General features: G+C 46.5%; 1 protein-coding gene across 1 annotated transcript in view; it reads left to right on the plus strand.

The window, feature by feature from the left end:
• Positions 1-3816: 3816 nt before the first annotated feature.
• INTS4 (integrator complex subunit 4) overlaps positions 3817-22574 on the plus strand; it is a 297022-nt gene continuing 278264 nt past the window's right edge. Inside the window, exon 1 of the mRNA XM_078658501.1 lies at positions 3817-4037. Coding sequence (XP_078514627.1) covers positions 3981-4037 — 57 coding nt within the window. The 5' untranslated portion in view covers positions 3817-3980. The remainder of the gene's footprint in view (positions 4038-22574) is intronic.

Here is a 22574-nt window from a genome sequence, read left to right on the forward strand (position 1 = left end):
AGAGGCAGGCTTGAAAGGTTAGGCAAGCAAATACCTACTTTCTAAAAGTGGTATTTGCAAACACAGATTATTAAAATAAACTTCACTAAAAGATGTATTTGATTATTCTGAGTCCAGGCATACTAAACTCGAATTTTTACCATGTACTCTGAGTCAGTTAGGATTATAAACATGTAATAATCTAACAGCCCATTCTGGCCTATGGAAAACAGGTAGCCTTGCAATAGTGAAAAACGAAACTGGCTGTAATTCACTATTAGGACATGCCACACACATCAGGGCTTGTCCTACCTTATACCTACAATGCACCCTGCCCTTGGGCCTACCATAGGGGTGACTAATATGAAGACAAGGGAAGGTTTAGGGACTGGCAAGTGGGTGCACTTGCCCAGTCAGCATGACAGTACCAGACTGCACGCAGGCTCTGCAATGGCAGACCTTAACAAGTTTTACAAGGCCGCTCTGTGGGTGGCACAACCAGTGCTGCAAGCTCACTATCAGCATTTGGATTTACACGCACTGGGCACACTCAGTGCACTGTACTAGGGTCTGACAAGTAAACCAAATATCCAATCATGAAACCACTAATCAATACATCAATTTACAGTAGAGATCACTGGCACTGTGGCACTGGACAGAAGTGGCACAGTGCCCAAAGCATCTAACACCAGCAAAAACACATGAGGCAACAGCAAAAATGGAAGGGAGACCCACGCCAATGGTGCCAGGTCTAACACTAATATAGTGCGCAAATGTATAATCTACTGAAAAGCTATGCATGTTCGCTTCTTAAAGCTATAATTGTGGCAGAAATGACGGAGAATGGTAAGAAAACAATGCCTATATGTAGCTTAAAAGCTAGGTAATAACTAACAGGGTAAATTTAGAATGATGGGAGGTAAACAGAAGGGCTTAACATCGAAATCTAACGTTTAATTGTGTTTGTTTCTATAATAGTTCCCGTTATGGCCCATGCGGCCAACTATAAAAATGGACATTTGCGAGACTCCGACAAAATGCTTTTCTACGCATGCGCGACTGTGCTCGAGAGACGTGCAAGCGGTCTGTGCCTGTGCTGCTGATGTCAAGGTCAGCGTGGCCTGAAGAGCAGAATGGTGCCAAGTTGAGATGTCCGTGTCATGAGCCTGGGAAAGTATGGTGATGTGACAAGTTAAAGGAGACGAATGAATGAATGTAATAACAAACAATTGGAACTTTATTTGTGATTGGAACTATGACTAGGCGGAAATATGGACAATGAGGAGATGAGGTTATCCGCATCCACTCCTTGAATGGACCAATAAAAATCGAGTATGGACCCTAAAAGTTTCACATTTTAGTTAGATAGTTAGGGAAAAAGAGTATAAAAGAGGTCGTTTGGAAGAGAGAAAAAAGCTCGTTTTTGAATTTCTTTCGCATCACGACATGCTGTCGGACTGAATGATTTTTTGGATGCAAAGACTTTGAAATTTTTCTGACTTTAACTTTTGATGGGTCGGAGTCATGATGGGTGGTGAACATGAAGAAAGAATAGAGAGGCTGTTTTTGGGAACTACGCTATCCTAACTCTACTTTCTGCTAATAAATGTAAACTGATTAAATAAATTTCCCTCACTTAAAGATGATAAATAAAAATGTTTAATTGAACTAGAATTAAGAGTCTAATAAAGTAAGGTCATGCTAGGAGATCTCAAATTATAAAATAAAAATGTAATAAATGGAGAATTAAGCTGGTCTTGTTGTCCATTAGTTAACTTTAACTAGCTGATCCATTGGCCAAATAGGGGAGTGTCTTAAATGTTTTCTTTGAGAATTAAACCATGGTACGGTCTAAAAAAATGCTCAGGTATATAATGTATAGAATTTAAATTAAATAGATGAATTAGGACACTCCGCCATATCCAGCAGCTCATCCTCTGGCTATTAACTGTTCTTAGGAGCAGAGTGATTAGTGTGAATAAGTGACTTGCAGTGTTATGGGCTCCACCGAAGAGTAAAGTGTGATAGCTCCTGGGAGATATAGTGATGGTTTAGAGGTTTGTTTTTGAGCAGTGCTGGATCAAACGCAACTGGTGATATGTAAAACGATGTGATACCCGATACCTTCGGGTCAAGTTTGCGCTATGTAAAATTCTGTAAAATGAAAATAAATAAATAAGACTACAGCATCCTATGGATCACCCCCCCCCCCCCCCCCCCAGGTACCTTGAGAGCCTCGCAGGTGAGTAGTTGTGCTTTACAAACCCCTGATTGATTGATTGAAGGATTAGCACCTGGCACAAGTTTAGTAGGCACTGAGTTAGGGGGTATGATGAAATAACAGACTGTTGAAAAAAAGGAAGAGGAAACCACCTAAATGGTTTAAGAATTGTATGTATGGTGAAAAATGTATAATTGATTCCATCTGAGTTCCATGAGAGTCATTCTTTTTTTTTTTAAACAGTTTTTATTGACAAAAAAAGCATCAGGTTCAAGACAGCTTACTTTCCTTTTTGGCCCGGCAAAACAATAGCAAGACAGTGTTTCGCAACGTACTCAGGATCAAGGTTACATATGGGCAGATTTACAATAACTGACGCATCCCTGCATATCAGCAGGGATGCGCCAGTTATTGTGCGGCACAGCTCCGCCAGCATGGATGCGCCACATTTACAATGCGGCGCACCATGGGGCAAAAACGGCACAGATGCGTGACGCATCTGTGCCGTAAAGGCGGCGCATTGCTGGAGTTGCGTCGCAAGCGCGACACAGCTCCAGCAATGCTCTGAGGGGCCCTATCTTGTTAATGCTGCATCAATCCTTACCCCTGCTTCAGGCAGGCGCAGGGTTTTGACGCAGCATGGGCTAAATTGACTGAGTGAAATCTTGTAGATTTCACTCAGCCACTTTTAGGAGGCGTTCCTGCGCCGAAACACCCCCCCCCATGAGCATGTGGCGCAGGGTTTTACAACGTGACGCATCTCCCAGATGCGTCACGTTGTAAGTACCCCGCACCATGGCGCAGGATTTCCGCCGCTGCTGCGTCACTAAAGTGATGCAACGGCGGCGTAAATGAGGCACAAGGGGCTTGTAAATCTGCCCCATAGTTCTACTAATCCCAGAGCATGAGAGTCATTCTTGATGTATTTTACATACACGCCAATAGACCCGATTCAGGCAGGAGACATACTCTTTTTTAAGGCAAAATTGCTTTATTTTAGCTGTCTTCTGCCTGAAAATGTCATGTCTTTAATAGAAGTCAATGGGAATTACATTCTCCCGACAATCTTCCACTTTCTCTTATAAAATGTTGGCTCGTATGATTTTATTATACTTCTAATTTGTTTGTTTTTATCATAAAGAGGGGTGATGCGTTGTGGACTTGAGTTATTGTTATTTTTCATCCTATGTTCCAATCCAGTGATGCTAGATCTTTCTATACTGTTGGAGAGTGCAGATGTTCTTCTGTCTGTTCCTGCTGCGATGAGTACTCTTGACAATTAAGTAGTGAGCACTGTTATACCTGGATTGTGTGTTACTGCAGCTTTGATCAAGAGGCGATGTGTACTTAAATGCCAGACCAGCTTTACGACAACATCAGCATCACCTGACAGTTCCAGCTGCCTGTCCAGGGCGTATTGGACATTTCAAATATGTTAAAAAGAAGGTATGTATCTACTGGATATGCTTACACTGCACAGAATTAATTGCAAAGTTTTGGGGTCAATAAACGAATTGTGTTTAGCTTGTAATAAAAATCATCCGTCGACCTTGCATAACTTTCTAAAGAAATGTCTCACTGATGCAACTGTATATGGCCGTGATCCGACTCCCTTTCAAGATGGCGGCGCCTTTCGCTGAGCCCGGGCAGTTCGTCTAACTTCCAGTGTAGACCGGGCAGGGTATGCCTATGCACAGGCCCTAGAAAGTGAACACACACAGTGTGGAGAAGATAGTTCAAGCGGCGTTCCCACTGTGGATTTGTGTCACCGGCCGCCGCGATGGCGGCGCACCTGAAGAAGCGTGTGTACGAGGAGTACAGCCGTGTCGTCGTTCAGGTAACGCAGTTGTAGTTGGGGCGGCTGCTTCCCAGGCATTGGTGCAGGACGAACCGGCAGCTATAAACACCGGGGTATCAATCCAGGCCTGCCGGTGTTTATTCTGCTTATAATGACAGTGTATGAGCGACGGGCACCGTGTTTCTTTTTTTAATATAGCCTTACTATAGACTGTGTAGTGTGTGCACTTGAAGTACTAAAGCGTATGTTGAAAAGGGTACACACGCCACGCTTTTCTTTTTTTAAAATAGAGAAGCCCGATTGTATTACCACTCTACCCCATCTTCTTCTCTTTTTTTATCCCTCAAAGCTTTCTTTGCGGCGTAATAGGAATCGCTTTGAAACTACAAGACCCAGAATGCATAGTGCTGGTAGCTAAAAGCCCGGAGTTCCTAAGAGTTGCACGTATGACAGGAGGAGCGTGTCATGGGCTGCCCAACAGGACCACTGCCTACAATATGCAGTCTTACTCAGGCTAAAGACCTGATTTTTCTTTCCTTTTTCGTTTTCTGCTTCTATAAAATGACTCCACTTCAATGTAAGTTCGTGGGCAAAATACATTTCCCCGATTTAGTTTTCATAATCTTCCCTACTGCCAAATGCTGGTATGTATGCTACACATACTTAAGGGACATGTTGTACTTGATCGAACAGAAGACTTATGGCAAGCCGATTATCCCAATGGCCAGGCCTAAAAACAAGCCTCGAAAAATCAACTCGCCCACTTGCTATGGCAGATTTTATAAGCGCCAACTTTTTTTAGGGACTGCTGGCCATGCCTGGGGAGATACTACAGCTGCAAAAGAACAGGTGTTCGTTAAATCCATAAAGTGAATGAGCAATAAAGATACCTTTAAGTCTTGTTACATTTGCTATGGCTTCAAAGACTGTCAGATATCAGCTTATATCTACTTACAAATTACTCTTTATTTTATCCATCGAGATCGTGTTTACAAAATACTCTAACTGCGCAGTCAGAGAAAGAAAAGTAAAGTGAACTCTTATGCTTTGTGAAATGTAAGGCTATATGACTTCAGTTTCCTTCTAATATACAATTAAATTACTTGGAAATTAACTGTACACATATTTCAAAATTAATTCAGCATTTGAGAAACACGTTTTTGTTTTCATTCTGCAGTGTGAAGGAAACAAATATTTTATTAGGATCAAAACAAATAACAATGTACATGGTGATGTGCAAATGCTAAATATTTGCTGAAACCCGATTTCCACATTTTTGCTTGTCCGTTATAGTTATATCAGTGGGAAAGTTTGTGTCCATTTCAATGGAAATGTGCTGTCTGTAAATGACGGTGCACAACCAGATCATGCTTTAGAAATCTATCTATTAAAAGTGAGAGTTTTTAAACATGAACTGAGAAACATTCCTGCCCCGCCATGATGACTACGCTATTGATGAGGCAAGTCAGCGCTCATGTGTCCCCTATATGTGGGCTCGATTTTTATTATAATGGGGCAAAAATGTAGTCTATTAAATCAAATTCGTTTTTGTGCAGAAGAACTGCTGAACTCATGTTTGAAAGTGCTCTCATATTTGATAATGATTACAGAAGAGAAGGAACTCGACAGTCAGTCTCAACATATAACAGTTCACATAGTCTGTCCATCACAAGATGGATCTGATGCAGGACAAATTTCTGGGAACCTTAAGTGTATAGATTTTATTCACCTGTCAAGTCAAAAATTATTTTTTCTTCTGAAAGCCAATAAAGAAATTACATCGCTGATAACATTTATGGATAATACTGAGCAAAAATAAAGATAAAACTATACAATATAAAATCCATAAAATATTAACAATAATAGAGTGCATAGTAACAACACTAAAATATCATGATTAGATAAAAAAGACATTTGTCCTTGAATCTTTTTCTGAGTCTAAAAGCTTGAGATACTAAGCTTTAGCTTCTCTAGATTGTATCATTTATTAGTATTGCGAACCTAGATATCCAGGTTCTCAACAGCAACACACCTTGCGTAAGGGATTTCGGACCATTCTCCAGTGGAGGCCTCGGTGGTAGGCGCACGGACGGATCAAAGGGTGCCCCCAAGGTTGGAGGGCTGGTATTTAAGAGATCAAGGGATTTGTGACAAGGTCCATGAGCGTGTGAGCCAGTACTTTGCAGAAACCCAGGGATCGGTGAACTCAGCACTGACACTGTGGTTAGCCTTTAAGGCAGTGATGAGAGGGGAAGTTCAGACAATAGAGCTGTAAAGGTTAGCACAAGAAGAAGGAGGAGAAATGCGTTTCCGTTTTCAAAAACTTTATTCGACAGAATGTCATAAAAGTAACAAACATTACATCACAACACAAAACACGATAAATAGGACATGACAATACACATATTAAAAAGTTATTAAATTCCTTGGTTACTGTCGTTACAAAGCAGGTTTTTTAAAAATCAATTAAAATCAGATAAAAAAATTATTACAAAAAATAGAACCCTCTTTAGGAACATCATAATAATCCACATTTGTATAGCGCACAATCACCCTTTAGGGTCTCTAGGCGCTGGGGGCCGTCGGGAAGATTAAGCAAGCTATTGCCCAGAGTCGCATGGTGCTGGGCTAACCTGCCGCCGGAGCCGGGGATCGAACCCTGATCCCCAGATTCCAGCATCAGTCGCCCTGGCCGCGGCGCCACACCTCTCCCCCACATCATATATTTTGCTAGCTAGCATCACGTGGCTAGAAAAGTGCGAGTGCGAATAATCCAAGCCCACCTTAAAAATTTGGCTACGGCAACCGCTATACAGGGTGAACAATCTGACTCTATTATCCTTAGAGCGTCAATGTGCCTCCGGGTACCCAGATTAACGCAGATGGGTTTTAGCCATTTACAGCGAGGGGCAACATAAAGGGGGCATACAAAAAATAAATGTGCTATTGTCTCGACCGAATTTGAACAATTATGGCATTTATCGTCCCTTGATGGTGCCCATTTATGGCTAAAAGCTTTTACCGGGAGGGTCCCTATCCTGAATTGAAAATACAATTTGCGGTCTAGAGGACTCTCTATAGGATCCCAATATGCCTCGCAGAGAGGTCTTGATTTATGATCTAGAAAACGGCCAGTTAGGTTGGTATTAGTACTGCCTCTAAGAGATGTAACCCAGACCATTTCCCAATATTTTTATTTTAATTGTTTTTTTAGATGGGAAAGTTAATATGTCAGATTCTTCCCATAGCTGGCTGAGTTCCATCTGTTTCAGAAGTATCCTTAGCTCTTTAAGCCACTTAATTACATGGAAGCGATCTGCCGTAATCACATCCTTCAATGCATGGGCGTAATGGGTTAATTCTGGAGTGGTCCAAATTCGTCTCCAGTACAGCAATGGCCGTAGCCTCGCTATATCCACCACATTTTCCCTACCAAGATCAAGTAGAAGCAGAGCTGTGGGTGTGCTTTGAGGAACGCAACAAGACTACGTAAAAACTTTTTCTCCGATTTTGCTAGTTGGCTCAGGTTTGTAAATCCCCATAGCTCTGATCCATACAAGGTAGCGCTTAATACTTTCATATTATAAATCTCCAAGGCAGGGGTTATTGGCTTTGTGAGGGAGGATTTATGTTTAGAGGATAGGGCACCTGCAAGTTGATGGAATTTTAAAATAGCCATGTCTGTGTGACCTTTCCAACCCATATTACTCTGGAGTAAGATTCCTAGATAGGTGAAGGCCTCTACTTGCTCTAAAGGAATCTCATTCAGGTAAATTTTACCTTTAAAAGTTTTTCGCTGATTTAAGGACATGAACTTGTTTTTTGAGGTGTTGATCTCAAGTCCACCCAGTTGGCAAAATTCCCCAAAGGCATTAACAGCCTTCTGCAGCCCACTCCGAGTCCAAGAGACAATCAGCGTGTCGTCCGCGAACATGAGTACGGGAACAGAAGGGTCTGTGGGGGAGCTACAAAGGTGGTCCACTATACCGTTTATATATAATGAAAACAGCGTGGGGGCCAAGACACACCCCTGCCAAACACCTCGCTCGAAAGGGAATGAATCGGTTACCTCACCCTGTGCCCCCCATCTAATTCTCGCAAAGTTGTTCTCATGTAAGCGGACGAGGAAGGTCAGTAGCTCTGGGGACATCCCCAATTCAGCAAGAACTTTCCAGAGCTTAGGACGGGGGACTAAATCGAAAGCCGATTTCAAGTCAACAAAGACTGCATAAAGTGTCCCTTTAGTTAAAACAACATTCCTCCAATAAAGTGCAAGGAAATAAAAGACTTGATCAATCGAACTAGTGCAAGAACATAAACCAGCTTGAAATGGGGATAAGATAATATGTTCCTCAACCCATGTTTGTATTTTATTTTGGACTAATCGACCTATACGTTTTTGAGCTGAGTCTATAAGACTGATGGGTCTATAGTTACTTGGGAGGGATTGATCACCTTTTTTAAAAACCGGAATTATTTCAGCTCCTTTCCATGAAGATGGAATCGGAGCACCCCTTGCCACCGAGTTAGCTAGCAATACAAAATATTGACACCAGGACGGTCTATCACTTAAAAAGATATCAGCAGGGAAGCCATCCATCCCTGGAGCTCTGCCCCCTGTCACACAATCTAATGCTGTGCTAACATCTTTAATGGTGAAGAGCTCGCTTTGATAAAAAATGGTGGGGGGTGACGGGTACTCTTCATCTACCTGACTACAAGCATATTGTGGTTTAAAAAAATCCAGCCACTGTGATTTTGCAACATGATTTTGGGGTGGTTCTGCTAGTCCTCACCTGTCCCATTTGATAACGCTCCAGAACTGCTTGGAATCCTTTGCTTCACAAGCCAATTTCAAATCTCGCCACCTATCCTCGTCCCACTGTCTTTTGGCATCTCTCTGTGTGTGTCTATATAAATCCCTTGCCTCTCTCACTCTAGACGGATTCTTTGATCTTAATTCCACACTCAGGTTCTGGCGGGCCAATTTACATGCATTATTATACCACCTAGCCATATGCAGCTTTTTACATCCTCTATCCAAGTTTATAGCCTTCGTAAAGAAGGATCTAAGTTTGGAAAAAAGATGGGCGTGTGACTCTAGCATGATTTGGGAGAAATCCGAACTACTGGTTTGCGAAATAAGGAGGGCCAATTCACTAACAACCTCAATTTTAAGCGCCTCCAATTTCTCAGGGTTATCAATGAATTTACCCCATTTGACATGGCGCATAATATTGGTGGCGACAATGTCTAGTGTGTCCATCCCTCCCCCTGGGGTGTCATCCCTAACCCCCTCTTGTGCCTGAAATGTCAAACAAAGGGGATTATGGTCACTTTCCAGCCTAGGTTTGATAGCCATATCTACTACACCGTGCCATAATCTTATATCCACCAACACGTAATCTATACGACTGCTATACCTGCCATTGTCGAATGTATTTTCTCCCTGCCGATCGGAGGAGGTTCTCCCGTTGGCTGCTCTAAGCCCTCTTTCTAGGCACATAGCTTTTAGTTGTATGGCTACAACTGACCATCTCTTTACAGTGGGTACTTCAAGGTGTGAAATTCCCCATCTATTCTCCTGATCTGCGGTGAGTATCTGGTCCTCTTGGCCAAGTGGTTCAAAAGTAGTATTGAAATCACCACCCCTTACAGAGGCTATCTGCTCAGGGAGAGCCTCTAACTGGGAGTCGAGAGCAGCTATTACCTCGGATGTGTGACCCCCTTGTGTCCCCCTGACGTATACATTAAAAATAGCCACCCTATAGCCATTTGTACATTCACGTCTAACTGCCAAAATGTCGTTCGTTGTGGAGCTAATTTGCTGCGCCTTGCATCGTAGGTTCTGGCGAACCCAGATTACCAGGCCACCTGTTGGCCGACCTTTTGATTTTTTTGATGTAGGGACATAAAAATTGAGAAACCCCAAACGAAAGACTGGAACTATTGACCAAGATTCCTGGAAAAGGTTAATATCATACGGGTCGATGAACCTACACCATTCGGGAGATAACACCTTTTTACCAATTCCCGCAAGATTCCATGAGAGGAGGGGCAACCCTTCCTTATTTTGAGATATAGTAGATGTATCCGAAGAATACTCTACTCCTGGGATGTTACCCTCTATCTCTAGTGATTGCTCTATATTGGAGATCTTTGGTGATTGGATCTCTGTAGCAGTACTACCTATTAAAGAAAAAACACTCTCCCTATTAGGGTTCATACCAAGTACTAGCGGGTAGTCATTGATATGGGCAGGCAGAACATTCACTTGCAATTTTTCCAATGGTTTTATCGGTGGTGTAGGATCTTGACTAGTAACTACCTTGCCCTGGTCCATAGGATCGTACACTCTACTGTTCAATGGAATATTTCCCTAAGAGTTATTAATGACGCCCTGCAGTCAATCACATTCCTCCATGTCAGTCAGGGCCCCAAACCGATTCCTCAGGCTGATTCCACCCACCATAAATGGGGTTGCCCTCACAAATGCTCTGGGTGGATACAAACGTTTTGGCCTAGATCTACTGGAATTCATTACACACCAACTCCTATCATAAAAATATTCTAGGGTTAGTGGGATTATTACAGAGTCCCTTAGTTGGGGAGGGAATAAATTGGCCAGGACATCCGTCAACACCTGAGGACTCGAAAAATTCATGGCTATGCAGTCGCCCTTAAATTTTTTCTGGTGTTCACCAAGCCATGTCACCCTTCTAGCCATTTCATTTCCCCGGCTAGTTGCTGTTTACCCCTGGGAGATATCCTCATATGATTGGTCAGCCAATACAAAGCTTTATCAATTAAGGAGACCGTCGTTTCCACCTGGCCAGGACCCAAAAGGGGAACATTGGCCAAGACTAAAACTAGAGGTAAGGCCTCAGGTATGATTTGGAATGACTCTATCTCTCGAGGGGATTCTATATGTATGTCTGTGGAGACAGTCGGGCAAATGGGCACAGTGGTAGACGGGGTCCCTTTCTCCTGATTTATTGGTCCACTAAGCAGTTTTACGGCAGCAGTTACAGGTTCTTCATCTTTATGGTTTAGCCCTTCTACAAGAGAAATACCCTGGGTTGAGGGAGGTAGGTGAACCCGTCCCTTTGTAGTGGTTGATTGGTCATCAGGTACCTGGTGTATTACTATTCCTGCTGTAGGGGCATTTGGTTGGAATATCAAACCACAGTTTTGCTCTAAGACAATCATCCTATCTTCAATAGAGGATAACCTAGACATAATTGGGACCAAAGTAAGATCTAGTTTTTCTTTAAGGGTCATCCAAATAGTGTTTGTTGAGTCCTCTGCTGGAGGTTTGGAGGACGGAGGTGGTAGTTTAGCTAATTTTGACTTTGCTTTTGTTTGCCTTGTCCCCTTCTGTTTTAACTTTCCAGAAGGTATTAACCCACCAGCCCTAGTACATCGTCTTACAATAGGTGAGGGTGACAGGGAAATACAGTGTGGGATATCTTCCGTATAACCTGAAGGGGAAACAATTAGGGACTGAACATGGCTACTCTTTGACATGGAGTTCGATTCGACAGGATCCATCGAGCCTGTAGGGGAAACAATTAAGGACTGGACATGGCTGCTCATTAATATAAGCGTTGGTTCAACAAGATCCATCAGATATCGAGGGAGACCTGGAGATTGAGTCTCTGTTGCTGGGATGTCATGTATCATGGCGGTGATGGTGCGGCCAGGATCCAACGAGAGCCTTCTTTCAGTTCTTTCGATTTCTTCATTTATCATGCTTGATACTTTTACCAAGTAAGAATCCAGAGTCGCTCCTCACCCACCACCAGGTTTGCAGCCATCAGTTCTCTTTTTTCCCATGATTGATCGGCAAGGTAATTAATTTGTTACAGTACCTTAATTAGGGGCAGATGTTAGGGGGGGCCCAGCCCGGCCTCCTCTGGCCCCGGACGGCCACAGACGGTCCCGCCCACGGCCACAGACGGTCCCGCCCACGGCCACAGACGGTCCCGCCCACGGCCACAGACGGTCCCGCCCACGGCCACAGACGGTCCCGCCCACGGCCACAGACGGTCCCGCCCACGGCCACAGACGGTCCCGCCCACGGTCCCGCCCACGGCCACAGACGGTCCCGCCCACGGCCACAGACGGTCCCGCCCACGGCCACAGACGGTCCCGCCCACGGCCACAGACGGTCCCGCCCACGGCCACAGACGGTCCCGCCCACGGCCACAGACGGTCCCGCCCACGGCCACAGACGGTCCCGCCCACGGCCACAGACGGTCCCGCCCACGGCCACAGACGGTCCCGCCCACGGCCACAGACGGTCCCGCCCACGTCCCGCCCACGTCCCGCCCACGTCTCGCCCTTGTCCCGCCCTTGTCCCGGGCTTGTCCCGGGCTTGTCCCGGGCTTGTCCCGGCGCAACCCGCGATCCCGCGACGCGGGGGCTCTGTTCAAATCTAAGCGCCTCAGGGCGCGATGTGGGTGTTGGCGGCTTCCGCCACTAGGGCTCCTGGGTGTTGTGGTCCTCCCTCCGTGGCCGCACTGCGTTGATGGAAGCTGCGGCAGCGAGGGAAGACTCGGAAGACGGCAGCAGGGGGCTCGCAGCAAGGCAGCGAAGAGAAGCAGGTATGTAGCCCCAGCAAAAGTACAAATGAGACTCCGGAGCACCCGCGTCACCGGGGCTCTGTTCAAATTTAAGCGCATCCGGGCGCGATGTGGGCGTTGGCGGTTTCCGCCGCTAGGGCTTCTGGGTGTTGTGGTCCTTCCTCCGTGGCCGCGCCGCGTTGATGGAAGCTGCAGCGAGGGAAGACTCGGGAGACAGGCAGCAGGGGGCTCGCAGCAAGTCAGCAAGGCAGCGAGGGAAGCAGGTATGTAGCCCCAGCAAAAGTACAAATGAGACCCCGGAGAAATGCATAAACTCCGCTTAGCGTTACACCATCAAGATTTGCAAGCTCCGCCTGAAAACATGGCGCACAAACATGCCATGATAACACAGCGTTGTCTCTGACACTGGAGATAAGGTGGCCCAACTCCTGATCTGGTTGGAGAATCGCAACAGGGAGAGGTCCTGGGTACTTGAGATAACAGATGAGTTGGGGAGGTCTGGTCTCTGACAACCAATGCGGCTATAGCGGAGACCTTCGCTTCCTAATATGAGGCGTTGTATACGTTCCGGACCACCATGACACATGCTGGCTGCATGGATTTTCTGCTAAACTTGTGCCTTAGAGAACTGATGGGGGAGCAAAATGAGACCCTGGAAGCCGAAATCACAGAAGAAGAGCTCCAACAGGCGCTGAGAGGTTTGCAGTCGGGCAAAGCCCAAGGACCCAGTCGCATACTGGTCGAACTGTACAAAGGAATTGGAGCGATAGTAGCTAAGCCAATTTTGGAAATGTTTAATGAAGCGCTCTCAGGGGGATGCCTACCAGCCGATTAAAGAATGGCTACAGTGGTGATTATACCTCAAGAAGGCAAGCCTCCATCCAAGTGCGGATCGTATTGGCCGATTTCTTTGCTCAACGTGGAGACCAAAGTATTGGCCAAAATTCTAGCAACCAGATTGTGGCGTATAATACCCTCGATTGTCCACCTGGATCAGTCATGGTTCATCCCCAGTAGAAGCACACAGCTTAACTTGAGATGTCTCAACAGAGTGCTCCACCTGACAGACTCCTGCCAGGGAACACAAACTGTGGCCTTGGATGCAAAGATGGCGTTTGATTTGATGGAGTGGAACTATATGTTTGCTGTGCTGGTGAGGCTTGGCTTTGGTTGTAAGTTTAGAGCATGGATTGGCTTGCTTTATAAGGCCCCAATGGCCACAGTCAGAGTGAATGGTGTAACATCCTGCAGCTTTGTACTCTGAATGGGAACTCAGAATGGTTGCTCGATGTCTCTCATGTTGTTTGCCCTGGCTCTTTAGCCCTTGGCTGAATGGATTCAGCAGGATACCCTGATATGGGGTATAGATGTATGTATCGTATGATAATTTGCTTATTTAAAAACGAATAAATTTGATATATGTTGTCATAAATTTGATATTGTTTCATATCTCTGCTCCCTGACCCGCTCTTGGGACTTTGGACCGATGTAATGAGCCTGGTTTAGGGCCTTGTGATTAGTCTTGGGCAGGGATTTTCCTGGTGTTCATGCTTTTGCTTTTCCCCTGTTTACCTGCTCACATCATTTTTTGGTGGTCCCCCTTCTTATATGGGGTATAGATGTGCCGGCGACTGAGAGAAAAACATTTCGTTGTATGCAGACGATGTACTGTTATATATCTTGCGACCTCAGAGCTCCATTTTTAGAATAATGCAAGTATTTTGTATTTTTGGAGAGCACTCGGGCTATACAATTAACTGGTCCAAGTTGGTGATATACCTGCTGTCTGGCAAGGTCCCCCGCTTTCCCTGAGACTGTCTAGCCCTGGTGAGATGGTACGGTTTCAAATATTTGGGGATTTACGTTACACAAGATCGAAAGAGTTCTTTAGGAAAAATATTGACTCACAATTCGAAAGGCTGAGGGGGGATGTAGCACATTGGAGGACCTTACCGTTGACGCTGGTTGGAAGGGCCGCTCTTTACAAAATGATGAGCCTTCCAAGATTGATCTATATACTTCAAAACATGCCTTACAAAATCCCACCAGTAGTGTTCAGAGGAATTGGTCAAGAAGCCTATTGATTGATATGGAAAGGGGTGCACCTAGAATTGCATTAGCCAACCTGCATATCGGGTGTATGATGGACTCGCGGTCCCAGACATACAAAAGTACTATTGGGCTTTGCAGCTCTTGGTTGTGAATGAATGGGTGTACAACAATCAATAAGACTCAGATTTTAGGGTAGACAGGGCCAGCATAGGCCCAGGTGGTTATGAGAGACTTATATATGGGACGGAATGAGGGATCCCCTGACACAAACAGTCATTGACGTATGGAAAGAGGCCACCCGGTTCCTGGGCTGGCAGGGGAAACCCACTGGCTTGACACCACTGTGGTACATTGTTCACCTCCAAGAAGTTAGGGGATTGGGAGGATTTAAAAAATCGATGCACATAGGGATTGAGCGTCTGAGGGATGTCTGGAGGAACCAGGTGTACAAAACATTTGCCGATCTACAGGGGAAGTTCGATCTAGCAGACATAGTAAATTTCAGATACATGCAATTGGGGCATACCCTGCGATGTCAACTGCGGGAAGGGGAGCAGTTATCCGACTTCGCCACTAGAGGAATGGTTACTGACAGAGGTCTTGACAATGAAGGGAGTTTCATTGATTTATAAGAAACTCCTGAATAACTCACCGGATTTATTAGGCCCCTGAGGACAATCTGGGGCAACCTGAGGATCTGGGGCAGCTTGTGGATTGATCTGACCATGATTACATTCCTTTTGAGATTCCAATCACTAAAACAGTGATGCAGCGCTCACCCAGAAATATCACCAACCCAGGTTCCAGGTCTCTCCGTTGGGGGCCAATATTCCGAAGTACAACACACCTAGTCACACACACTTTACCCCAGACCCTTGCAAATATATATATAAAATGGGTTGAGTGAATTCTCTCCTGTGACAGGATACCTTTTAAGCACAGATTTTAACACCAACATTTGTTTGCCTCAATAATCCTACTAAACTAATCTATGCATCAATGCACCCCACCAATTAGGTCGATGGACCAATTAGTTGAGTAAGTTGATGGTGATTGTCAAGACCAGCTTAACCTCACTACAACAATAGATTGATTTACATAATTAATTGACTCTAAAAGAACCACAAACACCTGAAATCATTCAAAAGATTTTATGTAATTGATTTGCATAAAAGAAAATTAGCATTTATTCTGTCATTATTAATTCTCACTGAGCATGGCTATTTATTCAGGAAATAAATCAAGAAACTGTTAATGAAAGACATGAAGAGAAAATTCAGGTTCACGTTAATTCCATTATTCTCTAAAATAAAACATTCATCAATCCTGGCTCATGTACCTGCAAGAGAATTCTTCATGAAAAGATCAGAGAACCATATTTAAAACGCATGCATTTAATTCTAAAGATTTTTGCGCTAAAAACCTGCCTACCCAGCACTAAACCCCATCTATACTTACTAACCCAAGCCTCCTCGGACGCAATCAATCAATCAATCAATCATGACACTTGTATAGCGCGCTACTCACCCGGAAGGGTCTCAAGGCGCTTGGGGAGGGGGTTCGCTACTGCTCGAACAGCCAGGTCTTCAGTTGCTTCCTGAAGGAGAGGTGGTCCTGGGTCTGCCGCAGGTGGATGGGGAGGGAGTTCCATGTCTTGGCCGCCAGGTAGGAGAAGGATCTGCCTCCGGCGGTGGCTCTTCGGATGCGTGGTACGGCGGCGAGGGCGAGACTAGCAGACCGTAGCTGGCGGGTGGGTGTGTGGAAGGTCAGGCGGTCGTTAAGGTACTTGGGGCCCAGGTAGCGGAGAGACTTGTGTGCGTGGGTGAGGAGCCTGAACGTGATCCTCTTGTTGACGGGGAGCCAGTGCAGGTCCTTCAGGTGGCCGGAGATGTGGTTGCGTCGGGGGATGTCCAGGATGAGTCGGGCGGAGGCGTTCTGGATGCGTTGGAGTCTTTTCTGTAGCTTGGCTGTGGTTCCGGCGTAGAGGGTGTTTCCGTAGTCCAGTCGGCTGGTGACGAGGGCCTGGGTGACCATATTCCTGGTTTCAGTCGGGATCCATTGGAAGATCTTGCGGAGCATGCGGAGGGTGTGAAAGCATGAAGAGGAGACGGCGTTGACTTGTCTGGTCATCGAGAGGGAGGAGTCTAGGATGAATCCCAGGTTGCGTGCGTGGTCTATAGGCTTGGGGGCGGTGCCCAGGGCTGGGGGCCACCAGGAGTCGTCCCAGGCGGAGGGTAATGGTCCCAGGATGAGGACTTCCGTTTTGTCTGAGTTCAGTTTCAGGCGGCTGTTCTTCATCCACTCGGCGACGTCTTTCATCCCTTCGGGGAGGCTGGTTCTGGCGGTGTCGGGGTCTCTGGTGATGGAGAGGATCAGCTGGGTGTCGTCGGCGTAGGAGATGATATTGAGGTTGTGTTGGCGTGCGATGGTGGCGAGAGGTCTCATGTAGACGTTGAAGAGGGTGGGGCTGAGTGATCCTTGCGGGATGCCGCAGATGACTTCAGTGGCCTCGGATCGAAACGGGGGGAGGCGGACTCTCTATGTTCTTCCGGCGAGGAACGAGATGATCCACTTCAGTGCCTTCTCTTGGATGCCAGAGTTGCTGAGGCGTTGGACTAGGGTTCGGTGGCAGACAGTGTCGAACGCTGCGGAGAGGTCCAGGAGGATGAGTGCCGCTGTTTCCCCGTTGTCGAGCAGGGCTCGGATGTCGTCGGTGGCTGCGATGAGGGCGGTCTCGGTGCTGTGGTTGGCTCTGAAACCGGACTGCGAGGCGTCGAGGGATCCATTCGCCTCGAGGAAGGCGGCAAGTTGTCTGTTGGCGATCTTCTCTATGACTTTGGCAGGAAAGGAGAGGAGCGAGATGGGGCGGAAGTTTTTGAAGTCGGTGGGGTCCGCTGTTGGTTTCTTCAGTAGGGCGCTGAGCTCGGCGTGCTTCCAGCTCTCCGGGTAGGTGGCGGTGTTGAAGGAGGTGTTGATGACGTCTCGGAGTTGGGGTGCGATGGTGGAGTCGGCCTTGTTGAAGACGTGGTGGGGGCAGGGGTCAGTCGGGGATCCGGAGTGGATGGTGTTCATCGCGCGGGCTGTGTCTTCGGTGGTCACCTTGGTCCAGGTGCGGAGGGTGGCGGTGGGGTGCGTTGGTTCGACGGTTGGGTGCGTGGATGGTGCGCCGAAGCTGTTGTGGATGTCGGAAATCTTGGGGTGGAAGAATGAGGCGAGGGAGTCACAGAGATCTTGTGAAGGGGTGATGTTGGTGTTGCCGGTGCTGGGGTTGGAGAACTCCTTGATGATGCTGAAGAGTTCCTTGCTGTCGTGGGCGTTGTTGTCCAGTCGATCCTTTAGTGATTTCTTCTTGGTGGTGCGGATGAGCTGGTGGTGCTTGCGGGTCGCGTGTTTGAGGGTGGTCATGTTGTCAGTGGTCCGGTCGAGGAGCCAGGCTTTCTCGAGGGTGCGGCAGGTCTTCTTGGATTCCTTGAGTTCGTCGGTGAACCAGGGGGCCTTCTTGCTTCTGGGTTTGCTGGGAGGGTTCTTCGAGGTCGTCGGCGCAGGCGGTCAGCCATTGCGTGAAGTTGCGGGCTGCTTCGTTGGGGTCCGGTGTGCAGGCCGGGGGGTTTTGGCTGAGGGAGGTGGTGAGCTGGTCGGCGGTGATCTTGCTCCAGCTTCTGTGAGGGATCTGTTGCGGGTGGTGGTTTTTCTGAAGCTGAAGTGGACGCAGCTGTGGTCGGTCCAGTGCAGTCCGGTGGAGTGGCTGAAGGCGATGTGCTTGCTGGATGAGAAGACGGGATCAAGTGTGTGGCCGGCGTAGTGAGTGGGGGTGTTGACCAGTTGCTTGAGTCCGAGGTTGGCGAGGTTGTCCAGCAAGGTGATGGTGTTGCGGTCCTTGCTGTTCTCCAGGTGGAAGTTGAGGTCCCCTAGGAGGATGTAGTCGGCGGAGGGGAGGGCGTGTGGGCTGATGAAGTCCGTGATGTCTTCGCTGAATTGTGCGCGCGGTCCCGGGGGTCTGTAGATGAGGGTGCCTCTGAGGGTCGTCTTTGGGTTGGTGTGAATCTGGAAGTGAAGGTGTTCGGCGGCGGTGAAGGTGTCGTCGGCGTTGGTCGTGATGCGGATGGTGTTTTTGTGGGCGATGGCGATTCCTCCTCCGGTCTGGTTGACGCGGTCCCTCCTGATGATCTTGTATCCATCCGCGATGGCGATGTCGGGGGCTGAGGAGGCGTTCATCCATGTTTCAGTGAGGAAGGCGATGTCTGGTGAGGTTGTGTCGAGCAGGTTCCAGAGTTCGACGGCTAGTCTGTGAACGGAGCGGGTGTTGAGCAGGATGCATTTGAGGTCGCTGCTGGAGTTTGGCTTGGTGGGTGTGGTGCCTGGTCGGAGGCAGGTGAACTTGCAGGTTGTGCAGGTGAAGGGTCCGTGGAAGCGTTTCGGTGCGGCCCGGCAGCAGGTGGGCCTCCGGCCGGTATTGAGTGCGTTGAGGGCGGCGGCGTCGTAGGTATGTCGGGTCGTCTTGCGTCGGTGGGGGCCAGGGGTCCTGGTGCTGGGCGCGGTCCAGGCGCGGATGGGTGCAGACGGGCTTGCCTTTGGCGCGCCTTCGGCGCACAATCGGCGCGCCCGCTGCGTGTATGCGCGGTCGCCATTTATGGCCAAGTGGGAGGGAGGGAGGAGCAGCTGAGAGGCGGGAGCGGGGAGGGCACAAAATGAAAAGGCTAGTGTCCCGTTACGATCTCCAACCTACAGGTGTTATCAGTGAGCTTTCTGGCATAGTTTCAGGCTCTCAGCATCTCTGCAAACGGCTGCAGTGCAAACAGCATCTCTCTCTGCGATCAGCTTCTGTGACCTTAAACCCCAATTTTGCTCTGATATTTATACTGTATTTGCTGGCTCTCTACCCTCAAATGTTTCAAGTCTTGCCGCTTCCCTTTCTCTGATTGGTCATGGCATTGCAATTATTAGCTCTCAGGATGTTCGTTAATCGACAATGTATTTTTTAACTTTAAGGATGTCCATGAATATCTTCCTGATTAAAAAGCTGACAGATACAAATTCGACTGTCCATGCATTTCTCAACTTCCAGGATGTCTGTGAATAACTTTGTTTGACAAACTGATAAATACAAATTTGACTGTTCCGGTTCATCATTAGGCCTTTAAATGTTCATTTTCAGTGATTCAGCTGCTTCCACGTGGTCATCTTTATGGAAGGCATTTTACTTTTTTTTTCCTTGGCAGACATTCAGCTGTTCTCGTGTTTATCATTGTGGCCCTCAGCCACTCACCAGCGTTCGTATCAAATGACCTCAAACATAGTCAGCTAAAGTTGCAAAGTTTTCAGTGAAGCATAGAGCATGGAAGAGCTTCTCTCAGCAAAATGATGTAAGCTTTCTCTACTGCGCAGAACCGGGAAAAGCGAAGCCATTTTGGAACTGGCAACCAACCAAAACTACGATAAACAGAAAAAGAAAATGTAAATACACAGAATATAAGTGTTTTCTGTCCCCCCTACCACCAGTGCTAATATTTATCCTTTAAAACTGTTACCTAGCAGAAAAGCATCACACTGCAAGCCATTAAAAGGAAGCAGAAAAGCAGTATGCAATGCACAATGTACACAGACATGCATTATCATACCACTTAATGCACAAAATAGATTAAACATGCGTTTTACATAATTAATTAATATGTTAATCAAACCAGTTAGTGCAAAACATTTCCCACATGTAATGTGTGTGCTTTTATTAATACACAGCAATCAAAATTAATATATTACTTTGTTATGGGGGTGATTGATCTGAATGGGGTACACACAAAATCTTCTGTACCTCGCTCCATCAACAGTCTTACAAGGACAACCAAAACGACTTTTAATCAAATGCAGAAACAGGAAGGATATCGATGTGATCGCACTAGATAAAACATTGCATTGAAACTGCCCATCCTTTGTCTAACCCTCATAGTAATGATTGAGATATAAAATATTTAAATAAATCAACAACAAATGACAATATATCGCAGCATATGAGGTACTAAATGAAGTGTGAAAAAACAATAGAGGAGTAACCCCTCGTGGGTAGAGAGAGAAGTAACTCTCTAATCATGAGCAATAATGCTCTGGCTAGCACGTTTTGCCCCAACCTGTTACTGGATAAAGCATATCCTTATAGAAGACCCCTCACTCACCAACCTGGTTGGTGACATGCTTCATCATCGGGGTCCCACCCCATAGGCCGAGTGCCTACAGGGTGTGCTGCGACACCTGATTACAGTGGAGCTGGTTTCGTTTTTATGTGTACAAGACTATCAAAGTTGTATATTAAAAAGGGCCAACACTACTCACTTCAAGATTTATTCTTGAGCGCTTGAACCCTTATTAAAACTAAAGTGTGGCACCTTTGCCTAATTAGGAAGGCTTCGGTGTCAGAAGTCGTGTTAAAATATATAAAAATAGCAAAAGTGTGCTATGTGAATGTGAATATACAAAATTAATGTTTAAAAAGGTCTACATGTTTCAACCCAAACATGGATTTCAAGGGTTTTCGTCAGGACCGTAGGTGATTTGAACTGGGTGGTCCGCCCGCGCTAAGGAGCGTCCTGCCCTAGTTCAATTAAGAGATCTTAAATAGGGATCTCGTGAAAAAAAGTGCGTTTGTTCAATTTTTGAAAAAACCTGCAAAAACAGGGAAACAAAGAACAGGAGGGGTCACACACAGGGGTAGACAAAATAGATTGTACCACATATAACATAGACATTCAGGGTTATTCGGACAATCATAATATCCACGTGTGGAATCATACCAGTATGTCACTTGAGTGGTTGTTAACATATCTATTGCGTGTGTGGCAACAGAACTGTAGTGAAAAAATGGCCGGGAAGTGCCTTTTGATTAAAGGGCAGGCGCCAAATGAGGGGTGTCGATATGATTTGGCGTCTGGGATACGTGGAAAAAAGGGGTCGGTAAATGGGAGAGTGACCTGTTAGCGTGCTGCGCTGTGAACGGCTGCCGAGACAACTGTGACTCGTCGTGAAAAGCCGTGTCAATGATATTATAGTAGCTGGTTGTTTGGTGCTTACGCTTGAAAGCGAGACTCTCGCTTCATGGGCACCAGCGTAACCAAGTAGACAGGATTCCGTCTCCTGTAAGTGAAAAACAAGTTTCCAGTGTCAGCGCTATTGATAAAGCGCATTGACAATCGAGTATTGTCCCAAGACAGAGTAGTAAATACTACAAGCGATCGTTCCCGCTTAGCGGTCCCTCAAAGTGTACTTACTTGTCGCTTCTGTTCATCAGACCGATAAACCTACTTGGTTCTTGCTCGGCGTGCCCCGTGGAGTGTCTCCGGTGCCTGTTTGCCGGTAATGTGAACACTTCCTTGTTGGGCGTGGCCGGGTCACGTGTGGTGAGCACGTGGTAAGATGTTGGCCAATCAGAATTTTTAGTGAACATTGTTGTAGGACTGGCCTAGGTAAAGCAATGTGTACATTGCTATGGTAACAGTGCAGTGATCACGAGCGGACAGCGCTCGAGTCTGCTGAGCCATGGTTCAGGTATATTTGTTATCGTTTTTCTAAGCAAATATATGGGAGTCAAAGGCAATATTTACAAATGGTTGTTATACAGAGAATACTTTCAGGACACGGGAAAAATCGCCCTTTCTACGGGGACTTTGGTAAAACAGGATGGTTATGTGAGAACTCCGTCTGGTGAGGTCTAGACTGATATATTCCCTTATGTCAGCACATTGTTCCACGGAATATTGTCGTTTAAACCGGTTTTGTGCGTGGAAAGTCGATAGACCCACCTCTGTTCCTTCTCATATAGGCGTTTGTCTAGGCTTGTGCCTGGTTGTACTTGTTCAATTATTGTCCATTTTATGTCATCTGCAGTGTGACCCTGCGACAAAAAATGTTCCGTAAGTTTTGTATTTGTCTTCTTGCACCTAATGGTGCTTCT

The sequence above is a fragment of the Lissotriton helveticus genome, chromosome 8 (assembly GCF_964261635.1).
Source record: "Lissotriton helveticus chromosome 8, aLisHel1.1, whole genome shotgun sequence".
Classification (NCBI taxonomy): Eukaryota; Metazoa; Chordata; class Amphibia; order Caudata; family Salamandridae; genus Lissotriton; species Lissotriton helveticus.